This window comes from Cricetulus griseus, chromosome 4, assembly GCF_003668045.3.
Source record: "Cricetulus griseus strain 17A/GY chromosome 4, alternate assembly CriGri-PICRH-1.0, whole genome shotgun sequence".
In the NCBI taxonomy this organism is placed as follows: domain Eukaryota; kingdom Metazoa; phylum Chordata; class Mammalia; order Rodentia; family Cricetidae; genus Cricetulus; species Cricetulus griseus.
The window spans coordinates 209,394,482-209,422,352 of NC_048597.1; the positions used below are offsets into that span (position 1 = coordinate 209,394,482).

The 27,871-nt window shown below is 41.1% G+C and overlaps 1 protein-coding gene across 1 annotated transcript; it reads left to right on the plus strand.

Annotated features, from left to right (window-relative positions):
• Window positions 1-703: 703 nt before the first annotated feature.
• Window positions 704-26,409, plus strand: Msl2 (MSL complex subunit 2). Its single transcript, XM_027414303.2, has 2 exons — window positions 704-879; window positions 24,426-26,409. The coding sequence occupies exons 1-2, from the start codon at window positions 738-740 to the stop codon at window positions 26,015-26,017; spliced, it is 1,734 nt and encodes a 577-aa protein (XP_027270104.1). The 5' UTR covers window positions 704-737; the 3' UTR covers window positions 26,018-26,409.
• The last annotated feature ends 1,462 nt before the right edge of the window (window positions 26,410-27,871 follow it).

Consider the following 27,871-nt stretch of genomic DNA (forward strand, 5'->3'; position numbering starts at 1 on the left):
GCACTTCCTCCCGGCCTCCTTCGGGGGGGGGCCGCCCGCCCGCCGCGCCAGGCGCAGCGTGGGCCCCGCGTCCGCATGGCGAGAAAGGCGGCGCGCGCGCGCCCGCCGCAGCAGCAGCAGCAGCAGATGTAGCCTCAGCAGCAGCAGCAGCAGCAGTAGCAAGAGCAAGCTCGGCCGCCGCAGCTGCTGGCACTAGACCCGGGAAGCCGACGCCTGCGCGGTAGTCCTCGTCGTCCCGCTGCCTCCGCGCCGGCGCTGCGATGGAGTAAGGGCCCCGCGCGCGGCCCGAGAGAAGAGTGCCCCGCCTGGACGCGGCCGGGTCGGTTCCCGTGCGCGCCAAGCTCCATCCGGAGGTGCCTTCGCGGCCGGACATGCTGCTCGAGCGCAGGCCGCCCGCCGAGCCGCGGGGCTAGAGCGAGAGCGCCCATCCCGGCCGGAGCAGCCGAGCCGCGGTCGTCTCGGTCGAACTCGAACGCTGGTTGCTCGCTCGCCCTGCTCGTTCCCTCTCTTCTTCGGTCTGCAAGTCTCAGGGACGGAGGAGGGGCGGCAAGGCCCCATGTGTGGGAGGATTGCTTCAGCTTCACAAACTTGCACGGATTTTGGTTGCTGCTTTGGCCAGTGGTTCTGCTCAGATTTCTTCCGAATAGTTGTAAACTCGCCATTGTTCCCTGGCTGCTTACAAACTTGGATCCGGAATTTCTTTTCAACCGGGAGCCATTTGTGTCGAAGTGTCTGCAATGAACCCCGTGAATGCTACTGCTCTCTACATTTCCGCGAGCCGCCTAGTGCTCAACTACGACCCCGGAGACCCCAAGGCGTTTACCGAGATTAACAGGCTCTTGCCTTACTTCCGACAGTCCCTCTCTTGCTGTGTTTGCGGTGAGACGCTTCTTTATTGTTCCCCTTTCCCTGCTTGTTTTCCAGAGGCCCTTTGGCAGTAGGGACGTGAACGGTTGGCCGGTTCGGTTAGTTCATTTTAAGCGGTGCCACTGGACGGTAGTGGACGGTCATTAGTTTTGAAACTCGCCCAGGGACTTTTGCCCGGCGTTTCAGAAAAGGCGGAGAACCTTTTCCAGCTACTTTGTACGGCGGCCTTAACGTTCAAAACGGTTTAATTCGTCTTGACCCACCTCTCTGGTGGTGGTTTATTTTTTAAATATAGTTTAAGAGAATTCTTTGACAGCGTCACACACGCAGTGTTGATGACTACATGGGGTTGAGATACCAGCAGCGTGCTGCCTTTTTTAAAAAAAGCCTTTGCTGTAGCAACTGATTGAATACCGCTGTGATTAAATGGGGTCAAACGTTGTTAAGACTTATGCACGTGACTTTCTTTTCACCCCTTAAATTGTTGTGCTGAGAGTGGATGGTATAATCTTGATGCATCTCCAGCCAGAGACCTCAGATGGCTTGAGGGTTACCGGTGACTTTATGAGCTGATGGCACTTTTTAGTTGATGGAATTTTTACAGATTAGTTTTTTCTGTAGTTTTAAAATCAGGTGGGTTGGCAGAGTTGCTTTTTTTTAAATTTTAAATGAAAGGCAGGTTCTCACTATATAGCTTAGGCCGACTTCGAACTTGTGATTTCTTGTGTCTCTCGATCGCCGGTATTTCAGGCATGCACAACCATGCTGGGTTTCAGAGGATTATTTTTAGATGTTTTTGTTCAAAGCCTGTCTGTTGGTTACGATATTTACGGATTATTTGTAAGAGATGAGAGAAAATAATATTGTCTAATTGGAAAGTGTTTAAAGAGCCAATCATTTGTGTTAACTGGGCATATATAACAACTAAGTAGTTGACACTTGAAAAACCAGAACGATTATCCTTGGTCTCTCTTGAGGTCGTATAAATCTTTCACCTATTTAAAGAAGGAAAAAGCAAAAACGTACACAGCAGGAAACGTTTAATACAAATAAAAGGGCAACAAGCAAGGTACTGATGATGCCCTCCACTTAGTGTGCTTATTTGAGGGATTGTTAATCCACTTGTTCAGCCTGAATTCAAGACTGGAGACACTCTGAGGAAGAGTAAATTTTTCCATACAAGTGGCTGACACATAGAACTAATATTCAAGATTTCATCCAGCATTTTTTTTGTATAGCTTAGGGTTAAGTCACTGAGGGGTACAGAAAGGGTGAAGATTGGATTTTTGCTGGTCAGGTACTCAATCTCAAACATTCAAGCAACCAAGTGATTTAGCACTGCTATGACCAGTACAGACAGAGTACTTTTATTAATCACTTAGGGCAAATCACTTCACTGCTTTAGGCCTCCGTGTCTTGCTGTGTAAAATGAGGGCTTAGGGCTAGATTCTGATATGGCTTTTAGTTGGAATATTACCCAGGGAAGTGCACAGAGAATTTGCTTGGTTTAATGGTGCTCCCTTTTACAGTCTCACTTCGTTTTTGGTGGTGCTGACTCAAACGCAGGGCCTGTTGAAGAGCTCTTTGCCTCTGAGTTGACTTTGTAGAGTGCTTCTAAGAGGCGGCCGTGCTGACCTAGCTTCCTCCCTGGCACTCCTTCCCGCTTTGTTTTGAGGAGAGTAGGTAGATGTGTTGCGGTGGTAAATAAAGTAGGGGAAGAGGTCGGTAAGGATGCCCTCCAGAAACAGCCATTACCAGCTAACGCGTGAATATATATATGGTAGGGCCGCCTCTTTCCTAGAGGGGTGGAGCTTAAGCTCTGCCAGGAAGTGGTGACTTTGGATGGTGCTTAAGTATTTGGAACTTCACAATTTTATTTTATTTTTTTGCATTGTCAAGTGTAGAGCGTAAGGCTTTCAACATGCTAGATAAAAATTCTACTGATGAACTACATTCCTTATTTTATATTTCGGAGACAGTATCTCATTGCATATCCTTAGGCTCGTCTCAAAAGTGGAGAGCCTCCTGCCTCGGCCTTCTGAGTGCAAGGATTCCTGGTGTGTGCAAGGATTCCTGGTGTGTGCTACCAGGCTTGGTGGGCTTTTAAATTATTTAAAGTAGCTTCACGGTAGTGGTGATCTAAATAATCATGGACTTAATAATTTAAGTATAGACTTAAAAAAAGCACACACTAAATATAAAGCTGCATTAAAGTTTATTTTTCTGTATGTTTTGTCTGTGTGTATGTATATGCACCACATGTGTGCTGTGCCTGAGGAGGCCAGAAGAGTGTCTGTCCCCTGGGACTGGGGTTACTGACTGAATTGTACTGGGAGTCCTACCTCAGTCCTCTGGAAGGGCAGTCAGTGCTCTTAATGGCTGAGCTCTCTCTCCAGCCCCAAAGTATCATCTAAGAAAAGCCTGACTGTAGTCTGTTTATTTTAACACGCGGTCTTTGGCCGCACAGTTGAGATTTTATGACTGGAACTTTGTGATTATTCTCCTTGGTTCTTGCCTCCTTTCCTTTTCATTTTGCAGCAAAGATTAGCCGGTTGCCTTTAATGCCATTTCAGTAATAGGGATGCAGGTCTAGGTTTCCCCCAACCCCCACAAGCCCATGGTTATCTAGAGAAAGAGAAAATTATTTGACTTCAGCTCCAGCACTGTTTATCTTTGTACCAGGTACAGTCTTGTACTTCTTTTTTCTTAGTTCAAAAGCATGAACTCATTAATAGTATGCATGTGCAGTTTTATTTCATGAAAACAATATGTAAAAGTTAGGTTTAATTCTGTTTTGGTGCTGTAAATAGGATGTTCAATTTCAGCAGGTCCTCTGATGTCTGATGTATTCCTTTTTCTGTTTTGTGGTCAGTCCCCCATCCCGCCCCTCCCCCCAACAGTTTTTCTATTCCAGCCGAATAGATGTTTTTACCCTTACAAACATGGTTTTAAAATTTTCTTCTTTTCCATTTCTTCCCCACCTTCTGGGGCTTGAACATAGGGTATGTTGTTGACTAGCTGGCCTTGAACTAGTAACTTTGCTTCCTCAGCCTTCTGAATACCACAGTCCTGTACCACTAGAGCCTGGCTTTCCTAAGGTTTCTTTTGCCTGAAGATAATGCTCATTTTCTGTAATGGTCCCAGAACTCATTAGCTTTCTTTGGTGAATTTTCCCTTGTCCAGCCAGCAAAAAGTTCTCTTTGTCTTCAGAACCTCTGTAACCCTTTGTTCTAGTAGTTATGGCATTTTATAATCCCCTTCAGTGCAGTTTCTATAATCATCTTAATTTTCTGGTGTATATAGGAAAATCCTTAGGTAATATACTGTTTATTACGTATTTTTGTGCTGTTCCTTTCACTCTTTCCTGCTCAGTTTGAGGTGAGGGAAGGAAGAGAAGGTAAAAGCCCTGTGCATTTGGCTGGTATGCTCATTCTTTGACTTTTTTCCTCTTGTCTTAGTTAGGGTTTCTTTTCTTTCTTTTCCTTTTTTGGTTTTGTTTTTCAAGACAGTGTTTCTCTGTGTATAGTTGTGACTTCCCTGGAATGCTGGACCTGAAAGTAGAGATCTGCCTGCCTCTGCCTGGGATTAAAGGCCTGTCTGGCTGAGTTTCTGTTGCTGTGAAGAGACACCATGACTACAGCAACTCTTACAAAGGAAAACATTTAATTGGGGCTGGCTTACAGGTTCAGAGGTTTAGTCCATTATCTTCATGGTAGGAAGTGTGGTGGCCTCTCAGACAGACATGGTGTTGGAGAAGTGGCTGAGAGTTCTACATCTGGATTGGCAGGCAGCCTTTATCTGTTTATTTTTTTCCCCCTTAAATTTGAGTTATGTGCGGGCTTTTTTTTTTTTAAGATTTGTTTTTTATTTTGTCTGTACGTGTCCAAGTGTGTGTATATGCACCAGGGGTGGGCATGTGCTCTAGGAGGTCAGAAAGGACATTGGATCCTGTGGAACTGTAGTAAAGGTGTGTGCTGGGAACTGAACTCCAGTTTCTTTCTAGAGTAGCAGGTGCCTTTAACTGGAGAGCTCTCTCCAACTCCTATGGTGAATGTTCATTCCTTTTACATTCTTTTTCTGTTTTGAGACAGAGAGGATCTCACTTATAGCCCTAGCTGGTCTTGAATTTCTGTGTAGACCAGGCTGGCCTCTCCCTCTGCCTCCAGAGTGCTGGGATGAAACAGAGTGCATGTGACACCCTGTTTAGCTGCAGTGGCTTTAAAAACTCAACATTAAAAAAAATATTTTATGCATGTTAGCGTTTTGCCTACATTCATGTGTGTATACACCTAATATGTACTCTTGGAGCCCAGAATGTGTCTCTTGCCACTGAAGTTACAGATGGTTATGAGCTGCCATGTGAGTGTTGTTAACTGCTTAACTATCTCTTTAGCCCTGTCTTTTTAAGAACAAGAACAATCCAGGTGGTGGTGGTTGCACGCCTTTAATTCCAGCACTTAGGAAGCAGAAGCAGATGAATCTCTGAGTTTGAGGCCAGCCTGCTCTACAGAGCTAGTTCCAGGACAGTAAAGGTTACACAGAGAAACTCTGTCTGGAAAAACAAAAACATCAACAGCAACAAAAAGAACAAGAACAATCTACTGAAAGTCTTGGATTAGTACATACTAGGTGCTTGTTGACATACCACTTAAATTTTTTTTTTTTGAGATTTTATTTTATTTTATTTTATTTATGTGTATGGGTGTTTGGACAGCAGCATGTATATCTATACTGTGTGCATCCAGTGTCTGCTGAGGCCAGGAGAGGGCGTTAGATCCTCTGGAACAGAGCCCCCGTGTGGGTGCTGGAAATCAAACCTGGTTCCTCTGCAAGAGCAGTCAGTGCTCTTAACTGAGCTATTTCTTCAGCCTTAGGAAGAACCTACACACTCAGGTCAGTTATTAAATGTGGAATATTCACGAGATCACAGATTTTATGATCATTGTTCTTTGAAGTGTCAGTTAGCAATGTCACCGTTTCTTTCCTAGTTGTTTTGTATATTTAAAGAGAAATACTGTTCTTTTTAGAACAGGAAATTGCTAAAACAGTAACTGAGGACTGTTTTTAAGTGTCTGCTCTAAGGTCTTATTTTAAGTGTTAGCTTGGCTTTATTAGATAGTTGAATTTCTTTTGTTTTTAGAATTTATGCAGTATGCTGTATGGATTTTACGTTTTTTGTAAAGTTGTCAGTCTTCAGATGGTACAAGTTTGATAAACAGTCAAAATAAACTGTTAGAACTTGAAATGATTGTGGGAGATATTTGTAGTCCTATAAAATATTAGGTCAGATTTCTACTCTGGCACACAAATACTGTCCTGGTATTTTAATGAGTCTTGTAACAAACTGGTTTGGGCTTACCTTTTAGGTATCATAATTCTTACTAAACAGTAAGGGCCTAGAGTGGAGATTAATTTTCCACTGGCATAGTACAACGAAGTGACCAGTGGTTTTTGTTTTTGTTTGTTTAAGGACTTTAAAAAATGTTTATTCATCTGAGTGCATGATGCATGCGCATGAAGGTGGAAGGACAGCTTTGTGGAGTTGGCTTTCTCATCTCTGTGGGTCTGGAGGATTGAGTTGTAATTTGCCAAGCTTGTGTGCAGTTGTCAGTGCCTATTGAGCCATCTCACATCCCTGGACACTTGCCATCTTCTCTTAGTCCCACTACACTATTACAGTGTGCTGTGGGGTAGGTGGCTCCCCCATAGTGGGAGTCTTACTTGATTTGGTCACTCTTGTACCTCTGTGTCTGACTGCTGTCAATAAGTATTTGTTGAATGGATGAGTACTTGCTCCATTTAAAAGAGATCTTTTCAGCATCATTAACATGGGAAGGATGTGCTCTGAGGATGAAAAATACCTCTGAAAGGTGAACAGGTTTAGCTTTATGAAGGATTCCTTTGATTTACTTATTTTACCATTGTTGGTAAAATCCATGGTGGACTCACATTGGATTTAGTTGAGTGATGATGTTGATCTGTTTAGTGTTCTGATTATCTTTGGGCAGAAATACTTTGCTTTGTGCCAGAGCAAACTAATTTATAAAGACCATGGGTCTTAAGATGTGTGTTTTGAACATGTCACCATGAGTGACTTATTTTATAATTTATTTCTTTTAAAGGCCATCTGTATTCAGTTGTATAGGTATTAGGTTAACATTTTGTAGGTATCCTTTTTCTTAAACATGCATTTTGATAATTAGTGTGTTATTCTCACTGAGTCTGGTGGCACATGACTAATTCCAGTACTTGGGAAGTGGAAACAGGAGAATTCAGAGTTGGAGAGTAGCTTAGACTACATAGACCCAACAGAAACAACAAAGACCCATGGGCCTGGGATGGTGCTCTGTGTTAGAAGGCTTACTTGGCATGTGCAAATCTCTGGGTTTGATTCGCTAGCATCAGGGAAATGAATAAACAAATAAATAAATGCTCACTCTCTGTCTCTGTCCCTCCACCTGGTATCCCCCCGGGGGGGGGGGAGGGCTTGTTGTCTTCCTCTCCAGCCCTGAGATTATAGGTGAGCCCAGCTTTTTATGTGTGTGAGAATAAGCTCAGGTTCTTAAGTTTGCACAGCAGGCACAATAAATTAAACATTTATTTTGTATATGTGCTTTACATGCATACATGGTATGAGAGAGTTGATTCTCTGCTTCCACCATGTGGGTGGGTCCTAGGGATCATACTCAGGTTCCCAGGCTTGGCAGCAAGTGCCTTTATCTGCTCGCTAAGCCGTGTTGCTAGCCCTGTGTGGGTGAATCTGACTATGCTACATACTTAATATAAACGGACCATATTGTGGGTTTTTTTTTTTGTGTGTGTGTGTGTGTGTGTGTGTGTGTGTGTGTGTGTGTGGCTTATTTTACTTGGTATAATGTCCTTAGGTTCCTCAAAGTCATGCCATATGACATTATTTCCCTTTTAAGGCTGAGGAGTAATTCTGTTGTGTATATGTATTTTGTTTAGCCATTCTTCCATAGATGGGCATTTGGGTTGCTTCTGCCTCTTGGCTATTTCAAACAGTGTTATTATGAACAAGGGCATATAAATACCTCAAGTTTTAGTTCTCTCCTGTTTGTTGTTTAGTTTCCACAATTTCAGTTACCTATAGTCAACTGCAGCCTAAAATGTCAAAGGAAAATTCTGGGGGGGGGAGAAAGAAAACCAAAAAACACCACCAATAAAACTAAGCATTAGGTGGTCATTGGTGGTGCACGCCTTAATCCCAGCACTCGGGAGTTAGAGGCAGGCGGATCTCTGTGAGTTCGAGGCCAGCCTGGTCTCCAGAGCAAGTGCCAGAATAGGCTCCAAAGCTACACAGAGAAACCCTGTCTCAAAAAAATAAAAAAAAAAAAAAAAACCAAAAACCAAAACAAACAAACAAAAAACCCTAAGCATTAAATTGGTCGTTATGCTGTCTCACTCTGTCAAGACAGGGTTTCCTTGTGTAGCCCTGGCTGTCCTGTCTTCTAGACCAGGGTGATCTTGAACTCACAGAGATTCCCCCAGCCTCTGCCTCCCCAGAGCTGGCATTAAAGGTGTGTTCCACCACCGCCAGGCTACTGTTGCACTCTTCCTACCTAGGATAGATAGACCTTTTGTCCAGAGTGTTCGGTATGCTACCAACCCTGTAGTACTTGGAAGGCTTGGAAGTTTCTATGGACTGACCAGGCTGACCAGGCTGGCCTGGAATTCACATATAAGTCTGCCTCCTTTACTTCCCAAGTGTACATGTCATCGTGTTCTACTAATGGTGGAATTGAATAACAGGGCCTTGGGAATACTAAGCATACATTCTTCCCCTGGTAATAGGACATTTAGACACACACACACACACACACACACACACACACACACACACACACACACGGTTTGAGTACACATTTATATACCTTCTATTATAGTACGTTACAGTTACTGGTATATATTTCTAGAAAAAATTGTTGAGTATACTGTACTGTTTTCTGGCATTTACTAAGGATCTTGGAATATAGGCTCGAAGAATAAGGGAGAACTAAATTATACCGATGTGAGATTGATTTTTTTTTTTTTTCCTTTTCTCTAGACAGGGTTTCTCTGTGTAGCCTTTGCTGTCTTCAAACTTGAGATCAGCCTGCCCTTGTCTCCAGAGTGCTGGGACTAAAGGCAAGTGCCAGCATACCCAGCTCTGCTGCTTTTTTTTTTTTTTAAAGATTTTATTTATTTAATATGTATACAACATTCTGCTGCCATGTATATCTGCACACCAGAAGAGGGCACCAGATCTCCTAACGGATGGTTGTGAGCCACCGTGTGGTTACTGGGAATTGAACTGAGGACCTCTGGAAGAGCAGTCAGTGCTCTTAACCTCTGAGCCATCTCTCCAGCCCAGCTCTGCTGCTTTTTAAAATTATAGTTTGTATTAAATTTGTTCTTTGTGATTATCAGCTGGTTTTTAAATTAATGGATATTTTTTGTTAGTTTTTATTTATTTATTTATTTATTATGTATACAGTTATTTGCATGCATGCTTGCACACCACAAGAGGGCACCAGATCTCATTACAGATGGTTGTGAGCCACCATTGAACTCGGGTCCTCTGGAAGAGCAAGCAGTGCTCTTAACCTCTCAGCCATCTCTCCAGCCCCTTTTGTTAGTTTTTTTTTGATGAACCTCTATACATGTGTTGTTTTATAATCTCATTACCAGTATTCACGGGTTCTATTTTATGAATTAATGTATTAAACATTATTCTGGGTTTGTTATAATCCTCATTCTAAGGTTTATAAGAGGAATACTCATGGTGGTTTTAGTTTGCACTTCTGCTTTATGAAGTTGAGCATTTCTTCATAAACATTGGCTATTGTGTGTATTATCTTTAGAGAACCTAAAATGGCACCACCGCCATTTTTATGTAGGAAATATTTCATTTTTTGTATCTTTGATAATCTCTGATGCTTTAGATGCTGAGATAGATGAATAAGACTAATGAGCACAGCCCCATGTTGTATTGCCCAGTGTTATGGAGAGGACATTAAGTAAGCAAGAAGTTATTGAATAAGAATTTGGATAAAATCTGGCTTGCCATACCAAACTTAAAATTTAATTTGACATGTATGAGTGTTTCTCTCACAGATCTATCTGTGCACCATGTATGTGACTGACTGATGCCCTCAGAGGTTAGAAGAGGCCATTGATTCTCTGGAACTGGAGTTAGGGACCTCATTGAGCTGCCATGTGGGTACTAGGAATCAAATCAGGGTCCTTTGCAAGAACAAGAAGTGCTCTTAACTGCTGAGCCACCTCTCCAGCCCCCAATAGACTTCTAGGTTAACATTTTTACATATTTAGATTTTTTTTTTTTTCCCGAGACCGGGTTTCTCTGTGGCTTTGGAGGCCCTCCTAGAACTAGCTCTTGTAGACCAGGCTGGTTTCAAACTCACATAGATCCGCCTGCCTCTGCCTCCCGAGTGCTGGGATTAAAGGCATGCACCACCACTGCCTGGCCACAGCTGTTTTTGGTCTGAGAATAATTCTTTAATTTTATTTCATTTTTGATGTATCTTGTTGGCCTGCGCGTCTGTGTACCACATGTGTGCCTGGTGCTCTTGGAGGCCAAAAGAGGGTGTTAGATCCTCTGGAGATGGAACTACAGATGGCTTGTGAGCTGTGTGTTATGTAGGTACTGGGAATCAAACCTTGGTTCTCTGTAAAAGCAGCCAGAGTTCTCATTGTTTTTAATTCCTGAGCCATGTCTTTGCAGCCCCCCCCCCCCATTCTTTAGGGATCATTTTGTAGTTTGGTATACTTTCTTCATTTCAGGACTATTAAAACTGAATGATTAAAAATCTTTTTACAGTTTTCCTGTCTAGTATTTTAAAAGTTACTCTAATCGTAGTTTATACTACTTGTGTATATTGTGCAAGATGAAATTGCCTTTGGGAAAGGATTTCCTGAGTATACTGCCCTGTTACATAGGGACCTTTTGAGAAGCCTTGATGTTAAGCTGAGGGACCTGTATCACCTATTAGACTTGCTGCCTTCCCTACTCACCATGTGCAGTATAGACCCTCTGAATCTAAGTCACCTACTAATTGGTTAAAATTCTGAGTCTCAATACTCAGATATGTGGAATTGGAATAATTGTTTGCAAGACCCTGTTTTTCATTTTAATCATCTTGATGGAGAGACAGATTTCCAGATCATTTGCATTTGAGAAGGTTAATTTGGGTTTGAAGTTGTACATGTTTAGGGGGAGATTCAGTCAGGAAAGGATGATAGACAGATGTACCCATTTTAGAGACCTGCAGAAAGTAGCAGGAGAACGAAAAACATGAACAGCATGCAGTAATGGGAAGGAAATTACATTCTACACATAAAATTTTAAGTACTGTTAACACTTTGGCTTGGTTGTGCTTATCCGTGAGTAGGGTAAATGAGAAAATTATTATAAACATGTCTGTCAATAGTACTTTCATATAGCATGATTTGATAAAAAGTTGTACTGAGTTATGTTGAATTGTCAAAAATCTGGCAGTGTAATAAATATCATGGGAAAATGGAAGAGGTCAAAGGTAATCAGTTGATACTGGAAATGAAGTAAGGAAGGTCTTTGACTTTGGGGAGACATTAGGTAGACCAGGTTTTAAATCTATGAGGACATCCCAGGTAAAAGTATTCAGAGATCCAGGTGCAGTTGTGCACACTTGTAGTCTCAGCTAATGGGGAGGCTGAAAGACAGGAGAGTCATCATTTAAGGCTGAGAGTTTGGGACCAGCTTGGGCCACATATGGAATATCTCATAAAACCACTTAGAAAGTAGGATATATGGAGCTCAGTTGGAGGGTGCTTGCTTAGCATGATTTGATCCTTTGTGGAACTCTTGCCTTGAAAGACAAAAACAAGTTTAGAGATTTGAGCATTATGTTACTGGAGGCTGAAAGAGCGGTTTGATGGCTTGGGGGAGGCTGGAGCTAAGGTTAGGAATTAAAGACTGAAATGGGAATCTTGCATGATGGCACACATCTTTAATTCCAGCACTCAGGAGGTAGAGGTAGCCAGGTCTACACAGTGAGACCCTATCTCAGGAAAACCAAAGTTGTTCAGTGTGTAGTCCAAAATCTTGAGTGAAGGCCAGCCTGGTCTATGGAGCAAGTTCCAGGACAGCCAGGGAGGGGCTATGTATAGAAAAGGCCCCCTTCTTGACAATACTCCTGTATGTCTTCTCTTGTTTGTCCTTAAATCACACTCAGCCTTTATTGCCACACTGCAATCAGACATTTCTCTCCTTACCTATCCCAAATACCCAGAGGCTGCTTCCCAAATAATTGACTTGGAGGCTTAATATTACTTACATTGTTGGCTAATAGCTCAGGCTTGTTACTAGCTAACTCTTACATATTAAGTTAACCCATGTTCCTTTTTTTAAAAATTTTTATTTATTATGTATACAACATTCTGCTTCCATGTATATCTGCACACCAGAAGAGGGCACCAGATCTCATAACGGATGGTTGTGAGCCACCATGTGGTTGCTGGGAATTGAACTCAGGACCCCTGAAAGAACAGTCAGTGCTCTTAACCTCTGAGCCATCTTTCCAGCCCCACCATGTTCCTTATTGGTGGTACCTTTATTAGCATGGCACATACATCTCCTGCATCCTCTACCCTTCTCCTTCTCATCATCCTTATAGTTTAGTCACTCTGCCTGTACTTCCTGTCTGTCCTCTGTACAGGCCTCCATACTTCTATGGTTAACTAGTGACTAGCTCTGCCCTCTGACTCCTCGAAAGCTTTATTTGTCAGAACACAAACAAAATATCACATAGTGTTTAGCCTCCCCCCCCCCCCTGTAAGTAGTTGGGTTTGTAATCCAAAAGAGTGGAGGATATAGAAAAGGTCTTATGCTCTGGACACTAGATCTGTAACATTTCTAATGTTGGAACCTGAATTATTTTGTGAAACCTTGTACTTGGATAAGAAAAAGAATTGCTTGTCGATCTTACCTGTTAGCTAGAGAACACTGGCTATATTTTTCTGGTCAGTTAAAACATCTTCACAAAGTTGGTTAATAGTGTTCAGATCCTCTGTGGCCTTACTGACGGCCCTTTGGTTCTGCCAGTTACTGAGTATGGTATTGAAATCTGTTACTAAAGATTTCTGTCTCTGGAATGTTAACTTTTTGCCTCAGGCCTTTCAAAACTCTACTACTAGGTATACCAAGCATTTTTGAACATTGGAACATAGCGCCCCCCCCCCCCCATATTCTTGTCTGTTCTGTTGTCTTTCTTTTCTGGATTTGTTGTTCTAGATTGGTTTGTCTGCTTATTGTGGGCCATGATTTTGTTATAAATATTCTTAAGCATTTTTTTCCAGAAGGTCTTACTCATGCCTGAATCTAGAAGATTATTCTCCCAGTGTGTAGTTCCTAGAAACATGAGTGTTTCAGGTCTTAAATTGAGATACTTGTCCATTTTGAATTGTCCTTTGTTGAGATGGACCACAGTTACATGGTTACCTAGTTTCCCTGGCCCATTTGCTGAAGGGGTTTGTTTTTCTCTAGTGTAAAATTTTGGCGCCTTTGTTAAAAAAAGAAAAAAAGTCTAGTTGTATGAGTTTATTTCTGAGTTCTCTGTTCTATTGCATTGGATTGTGTATCTGTTGTACTAGTACTGTGCTGTTTTGTTACTATTGCTCTGTAGTATAGTTTGAAATTCAGTATTGTGATGCCTGCAGTGTTCACCTGACGAGTTGGCGTCTTTTAAAAATAGTTTTGTGAAGAATGTCATTGGAATTTTGGTAAGAATTATAATAAATTTCTAGATGCTTTTGGTAATGAAGTCTTAAAAATGTCTTAAAGAGAGGGGAAGTGTGCTGCTTGGTATACATTCATACTTTTAAAAGAATAAAGGCTATGATTACAGTGTGATATTTGAAGTGTTTACAGTTCTGAAGCCTATGGTAATAAAACATAAAATGGCAAATATTTTAGTAAAAGCAATTCCAAATTATTGAATGATGTTTAAATATAATGTATTTTATTAGTCTGTTTATAAAAGAATTTATGACTTTACATACAAGATTTGTCACTTGGCAGTGATGGCTCATGCCTTAAATCCCAGCATTTGGGAGGCAGAGGCAGGTGGGTCTCTTTGTGAGTTTGAGGTCAGCCTGGTCTACAGAGAGAGTTCCAGGACAGTCAGGGCTTGTTACACAGAGAAACCCTGTCTTGCCCCCCCCCCAATTGTCTCAAACTCATTATTTAATCAAAGCTGACCCTGAATATCTGATCCCTCCTGTGTTATGGGATTGTGTGTGCTACTATGGTTGGCTATGTTTTTTTTTTTTTTAAACCTATAGAGACAGTATCTTCACTATGTAGCCCAAGTTGGAGGCCATTGTGTATTCTGTTTTATTTTCTTAACCTAAATCGGTTGGGACAGGTTTCTTTTTGGACCTGGGAGTTTGCTTACTTTTGGTTTGGCTAGCTGGCCAGCTCCAGTGATCCTCTGTCCCTTAGTGTTGGAGTTACAGATTTATTGTGGCATACTTTTTTCCTTCCCATATTTTTTAAATTGATTCTTTGTGAATTTTACATCATGCACCCTAATCCCACTCATTTCCTAGTCCTTCCATATTCATCCTCTACCCTTGTAACCTCCCATTTTTATATATTTTTTTTAAATGTGTTTGCTGGGAATCTGAACTCAAATCTTTATGCTTGTGTGGCAAACTCTTACTCACTGAGCCATCTCCCCAATCTCCAAAATGTTTAAAAAAAAAAAAAGATGTATTTTAACATTTTACAGGAATTGAGTATACATATTTGCTTACATATATGTATGTGCATTGCTTGTTTGCCTCGTGCCAAAAGAAGTGTGTCACATGCCCTGGAACTGGATTATAGATTGTTGTAAGCTGTTTTTGTGAGTACTGGGAACCATATCCAGGTCCTCTGCAGGAGCAACAGTGCTTTAAACTGTTGAGGCTTTTCCACCAGCCCCCTTTACCACCATGCATTTTAAAAAGGATAGGTAAAAAGATAGTCAAATGTTTTTGGTTTTTCGAGACAGGGTTTCTTTGTGTAGCTTTGGAGCCTATCCTGGCACTCACTCTGGAGACCAGGCTGGCCTCAAACTCACAGAGAACCGCCTGCTTCTGCCTCCCAAGTGCTGGGATTAAAGGTGTGCACCACCAAAGCCCTGCAGTTTATATGTTTTGTCACTGAATTTTGTATTATAGTCTTGGATATACTGGCAATTTTTTTATTTTTAAAGATTTTATTTATTATGTATACAGTCTTCTGCCTGCATGCCAGCAGAGGGCACCAGATCTCATTCAAGGTAGTTTTGATCCATCATGTGGTTGCTGGGGAATTGAACTCAGGACCTCTGGAAGAACAGTCAGTGCTCTGAACCGCAAAGCCATCTCTCCAGCCCCAATTTTTTTTTTCTTAAAAAACATTTAATCACATTTTCTGTTTCTCTGATGACTTGATCAGAAAGATCTCCAAGAACTCTTGTTACTGTGAAAGATAGCTTCCATGTGTAAAGAACAAAAACAAAAGGTTATGCATTAATGATTTCTGAATTTGTTGCGTATTAAAATTTGGGGGACGTTTTGTAAAAATGCACGTGCTGGAGCCACATCCCTAGATACTAAGTCAGATCTGGAGCATGGTAGATGCCTATATGATGGATGACAGTAGTGCTGTGTTGGATGGAATACTGTTTGAGGTTAATAGTTGACCTTAAAAATGGTATATGAGCCAGTAAATTGAAGCAGACCTGTGTTTGCCAAATTTCCCCACATGTATAATGATTCTGTGTTATAGATGTTACTGTATTTAAGGGAGGGCAGTAAAATCAGAGTTCAAGGACAGCCTGATCCTCAGAACCATGTCCTGGCGGGCCAGAGCTTTATAGTTGAGACACTGTCTTAGTTAGACAAGAGAGAGGGCAGTAAAGCAAACCTCCTGGCTCAGTGGAACAACAGCTTGTGAAATATGGTTCTACATTTAATGACGGATTGTTCAGCTGTGAATCAGTTTAATTGTGCATAATGGACTAGTGTGTATTAACTTATTGTCAATAATTGAACAAGGATCATTGCTTTGCTAAAAATAGGAAAATGATGAAATATTAGAAAAGTGCTCTGTATCTATAAACACTATAGAAGTCCCATTTGTTTTTAAGATAATTGATATCTGGCAGTCACTTCCTTTAATTTTTGCTGGAATGTGAAATGAAACGTGGCTTGTTTATGAATCTGTTTTTTTTTTAATATATACTATTCACTGTTGAGACTTATAAACTGTTGACTTACCTACCAATTTGAGTATCAGAAAGTATTTTGTCATACTTTTAGTTAAACTCTGAAGTTTGACATTCAGATGTTCAGTAAGCAATTTGGCTTCAGTAACTAGCAAAATAGTAGTGTTGAATCTTTTGTCAAATTGGCATATACATAGCCATCACTAGTCTCTCAATATAGTAGAACCTAGTTACTTAAAGTGATGATAGTGAACTTCAAAATAGTGACTTGGAGCCGAATGTGGTGGTGTGCAGGAGGCAGAAACATTGAGGATCGCTTCAGGTTGATGAGCAGCCAGACCCCTTCACAGGAGAAAAACTAACAATATCAACAACAAAACTAAAACAAGCAGAATTACTTTTGTGGTTTTGTAGAGCCCACCCATTGGAGGAGAATTACAGGTTCAGCACCTCCCCTAACTTGGTCAGGTGATCAAAATACCCAGTCGCCAATTTTAGTGACTTATGTGTATCTGTTGTTTTCTTTCCTTATTTTAAAACTGTTCTGTTAATAGTATAATTGTGTTACATTACATTAATTGTGTTATTGCTATAAAGAAAATAGGCTACAGGGTTGTGGTTAGGGATGTCAAAATGCTATTCTGAGCATAACTTTGATTTTTTGATTAGAGGTCTAATAATTTCTAAAAAACCTTATTACTTATGTATACAACATTCTGCTTCCATGTATATCTGCACACCAGAAGAGGGCACCAGATCTCATACAGATGGTTGTGAGCCACCATGTGGTTGCTGGGAATTGAACTCAGGACCCTTGGAAGAGCAGCCAGTGCTCTTAACCTCTGAGCTATCTCTCCAGCCCTAAAACCTTAGTTTTATCACTAGTTTTTAATGTTTTGAGACATTTCTTTGCTTTGTGGTAAACCATTAAAATAAGCTGGATGGGTATAAGTTTAACAGATTTCAAATGCCGCTTAATCAGAAATTTAAAAACAGATCTGGCCTTAGGAATATCAAGAGCAAAATTTTATTTTAGGTGAATTCTCTGGTCTCATACTAATGTTTTTCTTAGTTGAGTTTATTTTATTTTTTTGAGATAGGGTGTGTGTGTGTGTGTGTATCCCTGGTTGCTCTGGAACTCTGTATATAGACGAATGGGTTGTGAATAAGATTTGGTGTTGTATATTACTCTTAACACCTCAAGGGGATTAGGGCTTAACTTCCAGACCTGTTTAGATTTATCATTTTTTTATTTATTGCTGCTGCTAGAACATTTTATGAACAATTATGTTTTATAAATGAGTTTCGTATATAATCAAGGCAATTGATTATATGAAATACCATCATTTATGGTAAACATGCCATACATTCTATACACAAGCAGTTTCAGCAAAGGTTTCCAATGTTGTCAAATGATGTGGAGGTTGAGCTTTTTCTTTTTGGACTCTATTACAGAGAAAGTAACACTGCTTCCCAGCACATGTGCTATTTTAGTCACTGTTCTATGCTTTGAAGGCACATGATGACCGAAACTCTTGTTTTTTTCCACTCATTGAGATCAGCCTGGCTCTGCCTCCCAAGTGCTGGAATTAAAGGCATGTGCTACCATGGCAACTCTTGGAAAACATTTAATTGGGGGCTTACTTACAGTTCAGAGGTTTAGTCCATTATTGTCACGACATTGGTGGCATGCAGGTGTGCAGGCAGTCATGGTGCTGGAAAAGGAGCTGAGAGTTCTACATCTCTTGATCCGAAGGCAGCCGAAGCAACTGTGTGATATTAAATAGCTTGAGCAAAGGAGACCTCAAAGCCCACCCCACAGTGACACACTTCCTCCAACAAAGGCCACATCCACTCTAACAAAACCACACCTCCTAGTAGTGCCACTCCCTTGGGGGGGGGCTATTTTCTTTCATACCACCACAATGACCAAGGCAGCTCTTTAAAAAGCAAGCATTTAATTGGAGGCTTGTTTACAGCTTCCAGAGGGTTATTCCATTATCATCATGGCAGGAAGCATGGTACCTGGTAAGCATTGTGTTGGAGAAAAAGCTAAGAGCTACATCCTGATCCATAGGCAGAGAGAGACTGACACTGAGCCTGGCTTGAGATTCTGAAACCTCAAAGCCCACCCCTAATGACATACTTCCTCCAGCAAGGCCACACCTCATCCTTGTCAGTTGTGTCACTCCCTGATGAATAAGCATTCAGATATATGGGGTCAGTCTCATTCAAACCATCATGTGTGCTCATATAAAGCATTTCAGATTAGTTTCACAAATTGGGCTCACAGAGATTTAGGTAGGACTCTGCATAGCCCCAGTTTGTGGTCCCTAAGGTCAAACTGCCCCTCATATGTCTCTTGTTGGGAATCCATCCTCCCCTTCATTCTTCCTTCTTCAGTCACTATCCAGTTATGACTAATACCTATGTCTCTTTCTGTCTCCCCAATAAAGGTCTTATATGTAGTAGTTGATTATTCCTTGTCTGTTTCACTTTTAGTAATCAAATCATTTTTTATGATAAATGTGGAAATAAGTTAGGATTGTGTCAATGAATGCTACAGACAGTAGTAGAAGTAGAGATGGTGTTGGCTAACACTAGATAAGGGGCTGGGAATACAGCTCATCTGCTAAAGAGTGCTTTCTTACAGCGCATGAAGCTCTGGGTGTGATTCCTCAGCACCTTTTAAGCCAGGCATAGCAGCAGTGCCTGCAATCCCAGTGCTTTGGGAGGTAGGCACAAGAAAATCAGAAGTTTTAAGTTTCATGCTTAAGTTACCATGTGAGTTTGAGGACAGCCGGTTGGAGAATAGGAGGACACGGATGAAAACACTAGGTTGGGAGTCTCTAGACTCAACTTTTTATTGCTAGTACCTGGCTGTATATCATTAAAATGAGGCCACAGGAACAAGTGATTTCCACGGTCAGTCAATCACAAGCCTTATGTTTTATGATTCTGTTGCTGCTTCTTGTATATTAGATGCCAGCTTGTTGCTAACAATGATACAAAGTTTACAAAAAATTTCTGGGCTTTAACCAAGGCCTAGTGAGCAGTGGGAATATAATGCAGGGGCTGCTATTATATTATATTATATCCTAGGGGTAGAGGGGAGTGGGAGGCTTCCTGTAGAGGTCTTATTTGATTGAAGAAGAGAAAACACTCTAGGAAGAACACACACACACACATACACACACATACAGTGACATGGCATATTTTCTAGCAGTTAGCGTGAGTGAGAATTGGAGAGCTTTAGTGGTGCAGTATTTGGAGGTAGGAGAATGGGTTTTGGATTTTGAAGGCAGTTTGGAAGGCCTTTCAAAAGGATAAGCCTGCAGTTAGGTTTATGTTTTAGAACTGTAACTCATTGGCAGAATAGCAGATGATGAGTAGATTGGATTGGATGAGGTGGACAAACATTTAGTCTTCAGAGTGAGAAATGCTGAGTGGTTTGAACTAAGGCATTAGTAGTCAAATGGATAAAATTTAGAGGGTTAGATTGGCAGATTTTAGGAGCTACAGGCAGGGGCACTGGTAGGAAGTGAACAATCTGGATGGCTTCAGAGGTGAAAGATGGTGTCAGTATCCATCCAAGAGAATAAGGGTTGGGGCAGAAGATTAAGGCATGCTTAGGAAAAGACAACTGTAGCTGCACATGTTCTGAAGTTCAGGAGATTTGAGCTGGAGGTAAAGACTCCGTCATTAGCTGCCTGGGCAGATTCTTCAAGGAGTGTGTAAAGCAGCTTTAAACTTTGGGTGATAAAAAGGAAAAGATTCATGATTGCCAGAAGATTCTGTGCACCAGTTTGTGTCTGTGCACATGTATCCTATTTTTACAGGTGTCTGTGACCCAGTAGAGATTCTAAAGGAATAAGGGAATGGAGTTGAGGAGAGTCTGCTTTAGATACCCGTCTGTTTAAAAACCTGCCTCTGTGCCAGAGTTCTAGCATTTAAAGGTGTCAGATTTGATTCTTTAGTCTCTTTGTTGTGCTCATGTCTAAACTGTTTGCATTGCGTTTTAGTTTAGTACTGTTTTTGCCATTGTAGGATTTATTTAATGATTGTTATTACTTCCAGGTCCAGTGTTCTGAGGATTTTTTCTTTTAAGTCATTAGCATTTGTTAAGTATTTTAAGTGCTTGTCAGTTTTGTGTGTGTGTGTGTGTGCTCGTGCATGCTCCATGTCTGGCTTAGAGTACTTGTACTAAAAAAACAAAGTTTTTTGTAGCACAGTGTAGTGTGTTGACACTAGCAGCAACCTCCTCCCTCCCTCCCTCCCTCCTCCCCTCCCTCCCTCCCTCCCTCCTCCCTCCTTCCCTTCCTTCCTCCCTCCCTCCCCCTCTCTCCCTCTCTACTATGTCTGAGGGCTTTGCCTGCACACACACGCACACCACCACATGCATGCCTGGTTCCTGCAGAGATTGATTGGAAGAGGATGTCAGACAGAGCCCTGGGGGCTGGAATTGGAGGCAGGTTGTGAGTAGAAGTGTGGGTAAGAAAATCAAACCCACCTTCTCTGGAAGGGTAGCTAGAACTCTTTAACCACCGAGCCATCTCTCCAGCCCCTTTATTTAACTTTTAAAAGAAACAAATTGTTTTCTAAAGTGATTTTGCTATTTTTACATCTCACCTTTATATAAGTATTTCTAAGTGTTTTTCTACCTGAATACCTAAAATACATTCTTGGTGCTGTCTTAAGTAGAAGTTTTTTGGGAAATATTAAATTACTGAGAATTCATAAATAGAAATACAGCCGGTGATTGTCGTAATGTGTTATGTTATAACCTTCCTAAACTTACTTGTTTTAAGAGTTCTTGTGTGTGGCTTTCTTGGGGTTAGACACAGATATGGGATTAATCTAATCTCAAGTTTTACATCTTGTTTTCCATCTTGAATGCTTTGATTGCCTCTGCTCTGTCCAGTGCCTCCCTCTTCTCCTTCGTCCACACTTAAGGACCTCAAATAACTTTTAATGGAAAAAAAAATGTGTTAAAGAAGTTTAATCCCAGAACTTGCAAGGCAGAGGTAGATAGATCTCTGTGAGTACAAGGTCAGCCTGGTCTACAGAGTAACTTCCAGGGTAGTGAGGACATGAAGAGACACCTTGTCTTACAAAACAAAACAACAAAAAGTTTTAGTTTTCTGGAAATGCATGTTATAAATGGAAAGGTTTTGTTGTATGTTAGATTCTTTTTCTGTCTAGTTAGTGATTGTTGTCTTGTCTTCGTGATGGCCTTAGTATTAGTATTAGTACCATGGGTCTTAATACTTTTTTGCCATCTCCCCCCCCCCCCCACCTTCCCAGGCAGGGTTTCTCTGTGGCTTTGGAGGCTGTCCTGGAACTAGCTCTTGTAGACCAGGCTGGCCTCGAACTCACAGAGATCCACCTGCCTCTGCCTTCCAAGTGCTGAACTAAAGGCGTGCACCACCACCGCCCGGCTGATTTTTTTTTTTTAACTTAAAAATGGCTGGGTGGTAGTTGCAGAAGTCTTTAATCCTAGCACTTGGGAGGCAGAGGTAGGCAGATCTCTGTGAGTTCAAGGCCAGCCTGGTTTCTTTTTTCCTTTCTTTCTTTCTTTCTTTCTTTCTTTCTTTCTTTCTTTCTTTCTTTCTTTTTTTTTTTCCCCCATGGTGAGTTCCAGGACAGCCAGAGCTGTTACACAGAGAAATACTGCCTTAAACAAACAAACAAAAAATGAAGGGGTCAAGGGAGATGGCTGAATGGGTAAAGTGCTTGCTGTGCAAGCATGAGAACCTTAGTTTGGATTCTCAGTGCTCATGTTTAAAAGCCAGGCATGGAGGTGCCTATCTAACCTCAGCACTGCTAGGGTGGAGACAGGCCAGTGATGAACCCCGTGGAGAGTGACAGAGGCACCTCATGTGCACCTCTGGCCTCTACATGCGTGTACAGGGCCAGTCAGGTCTCTCTCTCTCTCTCTCTCTCTCTCTCTCTCTCTCTCTCTCTCTCTCTCTCTCTCTCTCACACACACACACACACACACACACACAATAACACTGAAAAACCATCAACCGTTTGCTTTAGAGTTTTCTTAGGGTTTTCAGTTTTTAATCTTATAATGTTACTTGGTACTATGCCTATTCATTCAGGTTTTTAATTTTTGTGGCAGTTTAAGTCATTATCTGGGAATTAATCCAAGTTGATTGATTTGATAGCACAAAGTTGTTGAGGTTGTTTTCCAGGTCTTTAAATTTCTGTAGGACACAGGTGAGATAGTCTGATAGCTTTTATTTCTGGTTTTGTTATTTTTTTCCTCCTTGGTAAACTAAATTATTTTTGAAACAAGGCCTTGCTTTGTAATAGAGTGAGCTCTCTGCTCCGCCCCATTTTCTGGTCTTCATTTGCTTTATTCTGCTTAAACTTTTGTTGTCCTAGTTAGTCAAAGAAAGGGCTTGAGGCTGACTCAGTTTTCTCATTCACACATAGATTGAGACTGTGTTGTCCAGGCTGCTTTTAAACTCCCATGCATAATTTATCCTTCTGCTTTGGTTTCCTAAGTAGCTAAGACTACAAGTGTTTACCATCATGATGCCTGGCTCAGTCTAGACCCTTGAAAAGTTAGCAGCTTCCCTCTAATTAGTCTGGGCTGTCTCTCCTAAATGTTGATATATTTCTGTTTTCGTTAAGTAAATGCGTTCTAATTTCATTTATGATGTTTTTGACTTATAGAGTACTTTGGGTATATGTTTAATTTAAAAATATTTGGACATTGTCTTGATTTTCAATTTTGTGTGATTTAGAAGATGAGAAAGAACTATTTTGGGTCAACTATGAACCATTTGAATTGGGAGCTAAGAAACAGTTGCTTCTGTGGGGGTATAAAGAATGATAAGAGGATTGAATTTACTGCTGTTCCCTTGTTCTTTTTTTGGGGTGGTGGTCGTTTGAAACAGGGTTTCTCTGTGTAGCCCTGGCTGTCCTGGAAGGAACTCTGTAGACCAGGATGGTCTTGAACTCACAGAGATCCACCTGCCTCTGCTTCCTAACTGCTGGGATTAAAGGTGTGCATCACCACTTGTTCTTATTTATAATTTGATAGCCATCTCAAGTTGGAGAATTACTGTGTGTGTGTGTGTGTGTGTGTGTGTGTGTGTGTGTGTGTGTGTGTGTGTCATATATACACATGTGCATGTCTTATGTGGCAGAGGCTAGAGAGGACATCAGGTGTCCTGCTCTCACCACACCTTATAGTATTGAAAGTAAATCTCACTGAACCTGGAGCTCCAATGATCCTTCCCACTGTCCTACCCTTGCTGTAATGTTTACTGGTGTGGAAATGTTTTGTGGACCAGTTTTGTGTGTAGTTTCTGGGGATTTGAGTGCAGCTCCACATGCCTGCATCACACTTGTTGTTAGCTGGCGTCCTTACAAGCTGAGCCAACTTCCCAGCCCCACTTTCACCTTCGTAATATGTTGCTGCACTTAGGATGCCTGTGGCTTACTACAGATAGCTGTTTTGAATTCTGTCATTAGAGTTCAGTATTCTGTTTTTCTTTATTGTCATCAGTTAAAACATAACAGCCTGCAACAGTGTGTGGACTCGAACAAGTAAGTTATTAACTTGACAAAGAGTTGGTATTGAGCCAGGGATGGTGGTGGTGTTGTGACCCCCCACTCAGGTCTTTTGAGACAGGGTTTCTCTATGTAGTCCTTGCTGTCCTGGAACTCAACTGTATAGACCAGGATGGCCCAGGACTCAGAGATCTCCCTGCCTCTGCCTCCAGAGTGCTGAGATTTAAGGTGTGCACTATTGTGTCTGGCTCACATTTCCCTTCATTTTGTTTCCTTGTAGAGGATTTTGAGTTGAATACGTACAACTCCTTTTTCTTTTAATAAATGAGGCCCTCTTCCACTGTAGTTTACATTTTGGTCTTAAAAGTTTATGGTTCATATATATAAACTGGTCAAAATTAACATTTGTACTGGTTGTTCAATAAGTTGTCTATTATGTTGTGTTAGTTTGAGGCCTCAGGGATTTTAAGCCTCTTGTTTTTGGCCATTGAGCTTTACCTCTTGATAGCCTTTGGAGAGAAGACCATAAGAAGGTTGGTGGTAACATTTTGTGGAGAATACCAGCATCAAGGAAGACTGGTTTGAGATAACAGAATGGAGAATGTATTACAGAAATGAAGAGAGCTGTTGTTTTCTCCAGTTATCTCTGTATATATACCCCCCTCAGTCTAGTGAGTTTAACCAATTTCAGTTTAAGAGAATAATAGCTGAACTCCATTATATGAAACTGCAAATTAGTTTTACTAAAATCTATGTTTTCCTCCTCCTCCCTCTTAGGACATTTGCTACAAGATCCTATTGCACCCACCAACTCCACCTGCCAACACTATGTCTGCAAAAGTTGTAAAGGCAAGAAAATGATGATGAAACCTTCATGTAGCTGGTGCAAAGACTATGAGCAGTTTGAGGAAAACAAGCAGCTCAGCATCCTCGTGAACTGCTACAAGAAACTGTGTGAATATATAACCCAGACGACACTGGCGCGGGATATAATAGAAGCAGTTGACTGTTCTTCTGATATTTTAGCGTTGCTCAACGATGGATCATTGTTTTGTGAGGAGACAGAGAAACCTTCAGATTCATCCTTCACTCTGTGTTTGACACATTCCCCTTTACCTTCAACCTCAGAACCCACAGCTGACCCTCAAGCTAGTTTATCTCCAATGTCTGAAAGCACCCTCAGCATTGCTATCGGCAGTTCTGTTATCAATGGTTTGCCTACTTACAACGGGCTTTCAATAGATAGATTTGGTCTAAATCTCCCCTCACCTGAACATCCCAATACGATTGACGTGTGTAATACTGTTGATATAAAAACTGAGGATCTGTCTGACAGCCTGCCACCTGTCTGTGACACGGTAGCCACTGATTTATGCTCCACAGGTATTGATATCTGTAGTTTCAGTGAAGACATAAAACCTGGTGACTCCCTCTTGCTGAGTGTTGAGGAAGTCCTCCGAAGTTTAGAAACTGTTTCAAATACAGAGGTTTGCTGTCCTAATTTGCAGCCAAACTTGGAAGCCACTGTATCCAATGGACCTTTTTTGCAGCTTTCTTCCCAGTCTCTTAGCCATAATGTTTTCATGTCTACCAGCCCTACACTTCATGGGTTATCATGTACAGCAGCAACTCCGAAGGTAGCAAAGTTGAATCGAAAAAGATCCAGATCTGAAAGCGACAGCGAGAAAGTTCAGCCACTTCCAATTTCTACCATTATTCGAGGCCCAACACTGGGGGCATCTGCTCCTGTGACAGTGAAGCGGGAGAGCAAAATCTCTCTTCAGCCTATAGCAACTGTTCCCAATGGAGGCACGACACCCAAGATCAGCAAAACTGTACTTTTATCTACTAAAAGCATGAAAAAGAGTCATGAACACGGATCCAAGAAATCCCACTCTAAATCCAAGCCAGGTATTCTTAAAAAAGACAAAGCAGTAAAGGAAAAGATTCCTAGTCATCATTTTATGCCAGGAAGTCCTACCAAGACTGTGTACAAAAAGCCCCAGGAAAAGAAAGGATGTAAATGTGGGCGTGCTACTCAAAATCCAAGTGTTCTTACATGCCGCGGCCAACGCTGCCCTTGCTACTCTAACCGGAAAGCCTGCTTAGATTGTATATGTCGTGGCTGCCAAAACTCCTATATGGCCAATGGGGAGAAGAAGCTGGAGGCATTTGCGGTGCCAGAAAAGGCCTTGGAGCAGACCAGGCTCACTTTGGGCATTAATGTGACTAGCATTGCTGTGCGTAACGCAAGTACCAGCACCAGTGTAATTAATGTCACAGGGTCCCCAGTAACGACATTTTTAGCTGCCAGTACACATGATGATAAAAGTTTGGATGAAGCTATAGATATGAGATTTGACTGTTAAATCAGTGGGTCTTGAAACCTACCCCTGGTAGGAAATAGCTACAGTTTTACGGCAGCTATGGTTCTGTTGGTTTAACTTGCCGGAGCTCCTGCATATAGATCACTTGTATCAAGTGTTTTCATTGCTAAGTTATATGTGTTAGTGTCGGGGAAATAGTTTGCAGATAATGGAGGAGTAACCCTACAACTATATGTACTTAGTTCTTACAGAACCTCATAGTTTGAGAACAAATGCTGATGCAACTGATTTATACAAAATGAACTTTGGCAAGGAAAATAACAATAACCTCATTGTTTATGGTCATGCTTTGTGCATAATCAAAGTTGATGATTAAATGTAAGGAAGTGGTATCTAGGCAGTCCCTAAAGATTGTGCTATTTCTTTCTTTTTTTTGTGTGTGTGGAAAGGTAGCCATTATTTTATCAGGAGACTTGGTGCTGCCTTCCGATGCCGCAGTGATATTTCTCCTGTTGAAAAGCTGATGTGTCCAGCTCAACCTTTGTGCTGACATAATACCATTTCTGATCATGAAAATTGGCTACTGGTGTGTATGTAGCAGTTCTTAAATCAGCAGTATTATGAAAGAAAATTTCCCCCTCATTAGAATGTTTTAAGAAATCTGTCTTTTAAAAAGTGAACAAATAAATTCTGTCAGACCACAAATGTTAAGAAGCTGTTTATGCTTTAAATATTTATGAGTTCAGCCCCCTTTCTAGTTATCTGACTCACTTCTATGAGAAAATCCTAAGTCCTTTCACTTGAGCAATGTTCTATTTGGTAAATAAAGTGACGAGTTTTATTCTGAACATAATTGAATTTGTATAGTTCATGACATTTTTTTAAAATATAGAATTTAAAAATTGGGTTTTATTTAGAATAATTTTGGAATAATGCCCCAAACATGCCCAGATTTATGCATTATACTTATTGCCATTGATGACTTCTTTGATTTTTAATTCCTGTTTATTTGCCACAGCCTTTACCTTGAATATGCTCCTTTCTTTCTTTCTTTTTTTTTTTTTTGGCTTTTAAAGGGTGCTGTTCCTAAGAAAGGCTTCTTTATCAAGGCCTTAATAAAATGCCTTTGATGAAGCCTTTGCATTTAGGTGGGTGTAAAGCTCGGAGGATTTTCTTTAGAATGCTCTTTTGCATGTAAAGCACAAACTGTGTTTGAGTTTTAATGTACTTCTTCCTATTAACTTTATGGGGAAGACAAACATTCTGTTGAAGGGAAGTCTAGTCAGTTGCTTGAAAAGAGCACAGCCCAGGTAACAAGGACTGACTAGGTGTAGAGAAGCTTGTGATTTCAAAGAGTTGCTGCTTTGGCAGTGCTTACTTTTAAGAAAAATACTGCTAGGGAAGTTCCAGTTTCTACTGCATTCACCATCTAGTGAGATCGGATGTGTTGGAGTTGTTTGATTTGGCACACAGCATGTTCAATGATGGTTACTCGCCTCATAAAGACATGGAGAAGAATCCTTTGGACACAGAGCAGATGACACCTCCTGTTTTGTAGTGTATCCTGGTGTCATTTTCTGTGAATGTGGTCAGGTAGTCGTTTTGTTCTTGTCATTGGGCTTTTTAAAAAAAAACAAAAAACAAAAAAAAAACAAAAAAAATTTTTTTGGTCTCTTTTGGTGGGGCGGGGGTGGGCTAAAGCCATAGGAAGAAAAATGTGATGTATGTGTCCAGTATGTACGATTCTGTTTTTGTTTTGCAAGAAGAGTTGAACTATTTTTGATAACAAGAGTAAATGGTGGAAAATGCTTCTTAGTTGTCTTGTCTTTATTTGCTTACCAAGTTTTGGAATTTTATTTAAATCCTATAAGTGGTAGCAGTGTCTTATGAAACATG